This window comes from Arachis ipaensis, chromosome B02 (assembly GCF_000816755.2).
Source record: "Arachis ipaensis cultivar K30076 chromosome B02, Araip1.1, whole genome shotgun sequence".
Classification (NCBI taxonomy): Eukaryota; Viridiplantae; Streptophyta; class Magnoliopsida; order Fabales; family Fabaceae; genus Arachis; species Arachis ipaensis.
Genome location: NC_029786.2, coordinates 88,102,022 through 88,111,942, shown reverse-complemented (window position 1 = coordinate 88,111,942; position 9,921 = coordinate 88,102,022). Strand labels below are relative to the sequence as shown.

General features: G+C 33.5%; 1 protein-coding gene across 2 annotated transcripts in view; it reads left to right on the top strand.

The window, feature by feature from the left end:
- LOC107625623 (protein NRT1/ PTR FAMILY 5.6) overlaps nucleotides 1-3,106 on the top strand; it is a 5,893-nt gene extending 2,787 nt beyond the window's left edge. The window contains exons 2-4 of one of the 2 annotated variants that reach the window (XM_021116106.1): nucleotides 431-648; nucleotides 1,047-1,621; nucleotides 2,255-3,106. In XM_021116106.1, the coding sequence (XP_020971765.1) occupies nucleotides 431-648; nucleotides 1,047-1,621; nucleotides 2,255-3,062 (1,601 nt within the window). In that variant the 3' untranslated portion in view covers nucleotides 3,063-3,106. The remainder of the gene's footprint in view (nucleotides 1-430; nucleotides 649-1,046; nucleotides 1,622-2,254) is intronic. The other variant, XM_016328306.2, reaches the window with a different exon arrangement.

Here is a 9,921-nt window from a genome sequence, read left to right as displayed (position 1 = left end):
TTATTATTATTATTATTATTATTATTATTATTATTATTATTATTATTATTATTATTATTATTATTATTATTATTATTGCGTTTGCTTAAACATTATTGAAATTATGCTTTTTATTTAGTTACTTTTTCATTATAATAGTAAACCGTACCTTTTTGTTCATTTTTTGTAGTTAATCTACATGCTTGTATATCCGGTGTATATATAGATATTATATATTTGGAAACATTTCAAGTGCACCGAGAGTATCGGTGCACCAGTTATTTTAACCATTGATTTTAATTAATATATATTATATATTTTTTATAATTCAGATCAACGGTTAGAATAAATGGTGCACCAGTACTCTCCAGTATACTTGAAATGTTTCCTATATATTTATACCGTTATTGGTACCCATGTAACACTTAATTTTATCCTTGTTCGTTTGCAGTGTTTGAATTTAGTGAGAGGTTAAGCTACTTTGGAGTAGCAACCAGCTTGGTCCTTTATCTTACAAAGATTATTCATCAAGATCTAAAAATGGCAGCTAAAAATGTGAACTATTGGATTGGTGTCACCACATTGATGCCGTTGTTGGGAGGATTCATTGCTGATGCATATTTCAGTCGCTACATTACTATCATTATATCATCCATTGTTTATCTCATGGTAATTGAAAAGAACTAGAACATTAATTAGGTATACTCAAAAAGTTCTAAGATTCCTCTATTGAAGTATAAGCGAGTTTTGTTTCGTTAATTATCACATTAATCCAAGATATTATTAATCATTTAAATTGAGAAAATTAAAGAGTCTTCCCCTGAAGTCTTTGAATATTACAAATGTTACTCCTCTGTTTTTAAGTATTGCATTTGTCTCTCTTATATTGTTTGATTATACACATGCATGTTAGCTTAATTAGTGTTGTTAGAGATATATTTATTCATATACATCTTTTTATTAGTTTAAGATTTTGGGACAAATAATTTTGTAGCATTATTATATCAAAATTTTTATGATAAAAAAATATACAAAATTTACACAAATCTAAAAACAGCTATCATTAGTTTCTTATGAAAATACAGGGTTTGGTTCTTCTTTCTCTATCATGGTTCTTGCCAGCATTAAGGCCATGTGATCATCATAACATTAATAACACATGCACCAAAGCTAGGAGGGTACATGAAGTAGTGTTCTTCATAGCCATGTACTTAATATCCTTTGGAACTGGAGGGCATAAACCTTCTTTACAAAGCTTTGGAGCTGATCAATTTGATGATGATCATGTTTCTGAAAGGAGGAAGAAAATGTCATTCTTTAATTGGTGGAGTTGTGGTGTTTGTAGTGGACTCATTCTAGGAGTAACCCTAATTGTTTATGTACAAGATCATGTTAATTGGGGAGTTGCTGATATCATCCTCATAGGGGTTATGGCCTTTTCATTGATCATATTCTTGTTGGGAAGAAAATCTTATCGTTATAGGGTACCAAGTGGGAGCCCCTTGACACCAATGTTTCAAGTTCTAGTTGCAGCCATTTCCAAAAGAAAGCTTCCATATCCTTCCAATCCTAGTGAACTATATGAAGCTTCTAATTTTCAGAGTTGCAATGGAAGATTTCTATGCCACACAGAGAAACTCAAGTATGTATGGTACTAGTATAATATAACTAAGAATTAATTAGGGTTAATAGTCAAATTTTTTTCTAAAAGATCAAGTGTACACCAGTTTTGAATTAGTGTCGGAAAGATGCTACTGTGAATTAAATTGGTCGTCCTTTTATAAGTTAGACGATGATACGTGATATAAATATTTTGAGACACGTCATCGTCTAATTAGCAAAAGGACTAATATGATTTAATATTGCATCTTTCAAGAACTAATTCAAAACATTTAATTTTTTGACGACCGAATTGATGAACAGGTAATTTTTAATGGACCATTTTAACTATTAACTAGAATTATTTATTATCTTTTGTTGGTGTTAAAATTTTATTTCCCATATAGTATATTTCATATATTAATTATTTCTCTTTTAATACCACTTGTTATAGATAATGTAGTCCAGATGATCAACAATTTTTTAACTAATAACATCACTTTCATTTTTCTCTTTCATAAAAGAAAAAGAACATGTTGATTCGGTAGAAACATTGAACGTATCTAATCTTTTACTGCATTTATTATCTAAGATGTTTAGAAGTATTTTGAGCATGTTAAATTATTCCTCATCTATAATTTATAATAATTAAAATATTAGTATGCATGTATTTCAGATTTCTTGACAAGGCAGCTATGCTTGAAAGTGATGATGATGGAAACATAGCAAAGAAACAGAGTCCTTGGAAGCTTGCTACTGTAACCAAGGTTGAAGAGGTGAAGCTTATTATCAACATGATACCTATTTGGGTATTCACTTTACCATTTGGAATATGCATGGCACAAACAACCACTTTCTTTATCAAACAAGGTGCAATCATGGATAGAAAAATAAGCAATAACTTTGAGATCCCTCCAGCTTCAATTTTCGCCCTTACCGCCACCGGAATGATACTTTCCGTCGCAGTTTATGACCGGATCCTTGTACCGTCGCTAAAAAAGCTGACGGCAAACGAAAGAGGAATGAACATCCTTCAGAGGATCGGTACCGGAATGCTCTTTTCAATCATTTCAATGGTGGTAGCAGCATTGGTTGAAAGAAAGAGACTTAAAATGGTTCACCTTAAAATGAATGTGTCTTGGTTGGTTCCACAATTTCTAATTATTGGTTTTGGTGACGGTTTTACACTTGTAGGGTTGCAAGAATATTTCTATGACCAAGTTCCGGATTCAATGAGAAGCTTAGGGATAGCACTTTATCTTAGTGTGATTGGAGCTGGAAGTTTTCTTAGTAGTTTGATCATTACAATTGTTGACCATGTGACAAGCAAGATTGGAAAGAGTTGGTTTGGTAAGGACTTGAACAATAGTCGCTTGGACAAATTCTACTGGATGTTGGCGGTTATGAGCACATTGAATTTGTTTCTCTTTGTCTTCTTTGCTAGACAATATTCCTATAAGAATGTTCAAAAGGTGGTGGTGTAATTAAGGATAATGCTTTGATACTTTGATTTGAATTATTACTTCAATATTCTTTGTTTCTCTAAACCCCCCCCCCTTCTCCTCTCCCCCTTCTCTGTTTCTTTAAGGAACCATATGTATTCTTTTTATTATGATTATGTGAATTAGTTAGATATAAATAGATATAAATAATTGATGATGTTGTCCTGTATATAAGTTATAATGTTCAACACCTACACCTATTATATTAAATAATAGAGTAAACTACGGGTGTTTACGAGTTCGAATAATCTGATTATCCAATCGATTACTACACAGATACTCTATGGTCACGGTTTTTTAAAAAAAGTGGCCTAAAAGGGTTTATAGTTACGATTTTGGAAAGTAACCTAAAGGGATCTATGATCATGGTTTTTTATAGAGATAAAAAAAGTCTATGGTCACGTTTTTTAAAAAAAGGTGACTTAAAAGATTCTATGGTCATAATTTTGGGGAGTGACTTAAAGAGGTCTATGGTCACCGTTTTTCGAAAAAAAAGTGACCTAAAAGGGTCTATAGTCATGGTTTTGTGGGATAACCTAAAGGTATCTATGGTTATGGTTTTGGTGGGTGACCTAAAGGATCTATGATCACGGTTTTTTGAAAAGGTGACCTAAAAAGGTCTATGGTCACGGTTTAAGGGGTGATCTAAAGGGGTCTATGATCACAGTTTTGGAGGATGACCTAAAAGGGTCTATGGTCACGGTTTTGGAACATGACCTAAAGTGATCTATGGTCACGGTTTTGGAGGGTGACCTAAAAGAGTCTATGGTCACGGTTTTGGTGGTTGACTTAAAGGGGTATATGGTCACGGTTTCGGAGTGTGACCTAAAAGGGTCTATGGTCACAGTTTTTCAAAAAGGGCGACATAAAAGAGTTTATGGTCACGGTTTTGGGAAGTGACCTAAAGGGGGTATATAGTCACGGTTTTAGTAGCTGACTTAAAGTGGTTTATGGTCACGGTTTTACAAAAGAGTGATGTAAAAGGGGTTTGTGGTCACAGTTTTTGAGAGTGAATTTTTTTTAACTAAATCAGATTTTGATCATTTGAGTTTAAATTAATTAAGATTTTTATATATATTTTATGATTTTCAATATTTCATATATTTAAAATTTAAAAATTTTAATAATTGAAAACTAATAAAAAATTTATATAATTTAATTTAAATATTAAAATTTAAAATTAATTAGTAAGTTGACAAATAAATATTATATTTTGAAAATAATTTAAGTAAATTATAGTTGATTTTCAATTACTATTCTTCCTTCTAATTTTATTAAAATTTCTACACTACCCTAGTCCTAACTCTCATCCTAACCCTAATTACTATTCAAGAATATTTTTGTAACTAAATCAGATTTTGATCATTTGAGTTTAAATTAATTAAGATTTTTATTTTTTATATGATTTTGGGTATTCCATATATTTAAAATTTAAAATTAATTAGTAAGTTGACAAATAAATATTATATTTTGAAAATAATTTAAGTAAATTATAGTTGATTTTCAATTACTATTCTTCCTTCTAATTTTATTAAAATTTCTACACTACCCTAGTCCTAACTCTCATCCTAACCCTAATTACTATTCAAGAATATTTTTGTAACTAAATCAGATTTTGATCATTTGAGTTTAAATTAATTAAGATTTTTATTTTTTATATGATTTTGGGTATTCCATATATTTAAAATTTAAAATTAATTAGTAAGTTGACAAATAAATATTATATTTTGAAAATAATTTAAGTAAATTATAGTTGATTTTCAATTACTATTCTTCCTTCTAATTTTATTAAAATTTCTACACTACCCTAGTCCTAACTCTCATCCTAACCCTAATTACTATTCAAGAATATTTTTGTAACTAAATCAGATTTTGATCATTTGAGTTTAAATTAATTAAGATTTTTATTTTTTATATGATTTTGGGTATTCCATATATTTAAAATTTAAAATTAATTAGTAAGTTGACAAATAAATATTATATTTTGAAAATAATTTAAGTAAATTATAGTTGATTTTCAATTACTATTCTTCCTTCTAATTTTATTAAAATTTCTACACTACCCTAGTCCTAACTCTCATCCTAACCCTAATTACTATTCAAGAATATTTTTGTAACTAAATCAGATTTTGATCATTTGAGTTTAAATTAATTAAGATTTTTATTTTTTATATGATTTTGGGTATTCCATATATTTAAAATTTAAAATTAATTAGTAAGTTGACAAATAAATATTATATTTTGAAAATAATTTAAGTAAATTATAGTTGATTTTCAATTACTATTCTTCCTTCTAATTTTATTAAAATTTCTACACTACCCTAGTCCTAACTCTCATCCTAACCCTAATTACTATTCAAGAATATTTTTGTAACTAAATCAGATTTTGATCATTTGAGTTTAAATTAATTAAGATTTTTATTTTTTATATGATTTTGGGTATTCCATATATTTAAAATTTAAAATTAATTAGTAAGTTGACAAATAAATATTATATTTTTAAAATAATTTTTATAGAATTAAATTAAATCTTAAATTAATACTCTATACCCTAATTTAATTAAAATTATTAAACCCTAACCCTAAAATTCAAAACACAAACTAACCCTCAGAACTCTATCCGTCACTCACCTTTACCCCCTCACCCCTTATCCACGGTTAGAAAGAAAGAAAGAAAGAAAGAAAGAAAGAAAGAAAGAAAGAAAGAAAGAAGCGAAAAAAATAGAAAGAGAGGGAGTAGGGAGATGAAGAGAGGGAGGTGACAGCGCCGGCGGGGATGGGTGTCGTTGTCAGAACTGAGAAAGAGATGGAGTGGACATTGAGAGAGAGAGAGGGACGTCGTCAAGCCAAACGCGCGAGAGAGGGGGCCGCAACAATCCATGCCGCCGCTAGAAGGATCGTCGCACGTCGCTGTTGCCGTCAAGATCACCATCGTTGTCGTCCAGTGTCGTCATCGCGTCGCCATTGAAGAAAAGAGGGAGAAGAGAACGCAGGCCAGTGGCCTAGGGGAGGATTTACCGCCGTTCGTGCATCTCGTCGCCGTTGCTCCCTCGCCATCACCGCTGTTTGGGTAGTCACTGGATGGAGCCGTGGCTGTCGGAGATGCTGCTCCATTATGTCAGTCTTCTTTGTTATAGTAAGTTGTTATCGCTCCGAAACTCTTGTAGTTATTGGACAGGTGAGTTTCAGCTTTGGCCTTGTTATTTCTCTTTCAATCTCATTTTTGTAAATCATTAGTACATCTTGAATTTGTTGTTAAAAGTTGAATTTGTTGCTAAAATTATGATTTAGTTAATTTTGTTTTACTGAATAATAGGGATTTGAAAATTATCATAGTTAAATTTGTTGTTGCAAATTATTATTAAGATGAATTTATTGTAGTATGTTGAATTGTTGCTGAAAAAGGATGGAATATTGACACCATTGGCCATTGAATTAAGTGTGCCACATCCTGGTGGGGACATATTTGGTGTTATCAGCAGAGTTGTCTTGCCTCCTAAAAAAGGTGCTGAAGGTACTATTTGGCTTCTTGCCAAGGTTTATCTTGTCGTCAATGACTCATGTTATCATCAACTCATGAGCCACTGGTATAACTCTCTTTTTCTTTTTTCAACTTTCACTAATTAATATTCTTATTTGAGTAGTTATTCCTAATTTCTTTTCTTTTCATGTAACCAATTAAAGGTTGAATACTCATGCTACAATGGAGCCATTTATCATTGCAACATACAGGCATCTTAGTGTGCTCCATCCTATTCACAAACTTCTAAAACCTCACTACCGCGACACCAGGAATATCAATGGACTTGCAAGACAGTCCTTGATTAATGCATGTGGTATCATTGAGTTGAGGTGAGTTTCAGTTTCGACTCTATTATTTCTCTTTCAATTTCATTGCTATAAATCATTAGTACATCTTGAATTTGTTGTTGAAAGTTGAGTTTGTTGCTGAAATTATTGTAAAACCTGGTTAATTAATGACTAATTAGCCCATAAATAAGAATTTATTCTAGAAAGCCAAAAATGTGATTTTTATGGCTTAATATGATAGAGGAGATTAAAACGAGAATTTTGATACCAATTTTAAAGAAATCGGCCCAAAATTGGACCGAACGGACCAAACCGGGCCAACTGGACCCATATTGGGCCCTTAACCCAACTAAACTAAACCTAAAATCTTAAAAACAGCACTCTCTCTCCTCACTAGACCCTAAAACACACTGAAAATGGTGAAAGGGAAAGGAAGAACACTCTTCTAAGGTTCTACCCTTGTTTGATCTTCAAATCACCATAACTTTTGATCCGGAGCTCCGATTGCAGCACCATTTGTGGCCACGCATTCACCGCGTTGAGCTTTACAAAATCCACTACTTTGTTCTTGAGGTAAGCCACGTTTTCCCCTATGAAATTTATGTATGTATTTCGAATTTAATGAAAAAAAGTATTGAGATTTTGGGCTCTTTGATGTTATAGGACCCAACTAGCTTGAAGGAGAAGAAGAGTAATCTTATCTCTTTGATCCTTGGGTGTGGTAAGATTCTCAACCCTAGTAGAATTTGTTGGTTTATGATGTTGGGTGTTGAGTTGTTGTGTTTGAATATAATAATTGTGGCTTAGGTAGTGTGTATGTGAATATTGAAGCTTGATTGGGATTTTGGAAAGCTTGGAAAAGGGCTTTGGTGTGTTAAAAATATGTTCTTGGAGGTGTTGAAGCTTGGTGAGCTTGTGAAAAAGTGATTTGGAGGTGTTCCGGGTTAAGCGAAAAAGCGACTAAGGTATGGTCTCGGTTTCCTGTATCTAAAATGTAATGTGGTGTGAAAACTTAGGCTAGAGGCCCTAAGATAGAAATTGAATGATTGATATTATTGAATGGTTGAGATATATTGTGTGGTCATATATGTGATTATGAATATTGGTGTTTTGATGGTATGATGCATGAGAGATATGCATGTTTTGATATATGCTTAATGATTGACTGAGGTTGAATTGTGGATGAAGCCATATTGATGGTGAGGGTGATATTGATTGTGTGTATGGATGGTTGATTGGAAATGGTATTGTTGGGAATTGGGATGAGAAATTATGTATTATATGGTATTGTGTTTGAAGTTGAGTTACTTGATTGAAATTGGTTAAAATGATGGATTGATGGGTTATGATTTGATAAAATTGCTAATGTATGAGTTGAGGAGGCTTGAGGTTGATTTTTGGTATGTTTTGATTGATTTTAAAAAGGGTTGGAATTGGTTTGTTTAGAAAATGGCACTTTGTGGTTTTGTATGAAAATGTGGTTTTTGGGCATACTTTGACGGAGCATAACTTGGACTCCGGATCCCCATTTTGTGCCAAACTTATTTAGAAATGAAATTGGATCCGGGTTGTTTATGCCGTTCGAAGAAGGGTGAAAAATAAGTTGAAACAGAGAAGTTATGCCCGTCGGAAGATTGGGATTTGAAACTGTGAATTCTGCAGCTTTTTAACTTAGTACAATTTTTGGCAAAACGCACTCCCACGCGTATGCGTGGCCGACGCGCACGCGTCATTTTCAAATATTCACTACCCACGCGTGTGCCTGGCCCACGCGTACGAGTCAATGGGCTAAATCAATTGCCCAGCCAAAATTTCCGACGGGAGTTGTGCTGGTTTTGTGCGTAGGGCACAAAACGCACCCACGCGTACGTGTGGCTAACGCGTAGGCGTCACTTGGCTTTTCTCCCATCCACGCATGCGTGTGGATGACGTACACGCATGACCCTGTTTTCATTCCAAAGTTAATTTTTGAGTTTTCAAAGCCAAATTTCAGACTTCTATGCCTCCGATCTCACCCATTATGTCTTAAAACTTGATGATATGCCTAGCAATGAGAAGGGCTAGCAAATGTGGTAACTTGTGGATGAAGAAAGGGGAGAATTAATGATTAATGATGATAAAAAATCATTGTATGAGATACGGAGGGTGATTGTGGAAGTGCTTTATATGCCATGAGCCGAAGGGCTGCATTTGTTAATAAATTGGCTGGTTATGGATTGAATTATAAGCCGGATGGCTGAGTTATTGCCGAATTATGGCTGAGCCATTATTGAATTATGGCTGAGTATGATTGCATATATGCGTATTGAATAAAATGTGAATGTTACACTTCCACTATCTGAGATACGAGTTTCCTGGGAGAAAGCAGTGGCTAGCCACCACGTGCTCCAGGTGGAGACTCGATACTCTACTGACCCTATGTCGTAAGTGTGGCCGGACACTGTGAAAGTTCCGGAGGAGCTCACCCCCGTGTATATACACCAGTGAGGGTGTTGGATATGAATTATGATTTATGACTGAGTATAACTCGAGTTGGGGATGCACGACAGAGGGACAGTCCAATGGTTAGCTACCAGGACTTGTTGGATTGGCTTTATAGCCGACAGATGAGACTCATCAGCCATTAGGACAAAAATTCATCATATGCATATTATGTGAATTGTTTGGGATTGCATAATTGACTGCATATTACCTGCTAATTGTCTAAATGTCATATCTGTTCCCTATTTGTATATCTCCTTATCTAATATAATTGTGTTTGCCATATTATATTACTGCTGGCGGTTGGAAGGTCTGCAAGAATTGGAAAGGGGAATGTTAGTTAGACTGAAGATCTTTAGTCAGTTGCCATTTATGGTTTAGTCTGTTTATAAGCTTTGAATTATCTGTTGGAAGTTCTAGGATTTCCTGGCCTTCGGCTTTTCCAGGACATTACGTGTTAGATATGTGGGCATTGTTACCATATTGAGAACCTCCGGTTCTCACCCATGCGGATTTTGTGGTTTTCAGATGCAGGACATGAGGCTTCTCG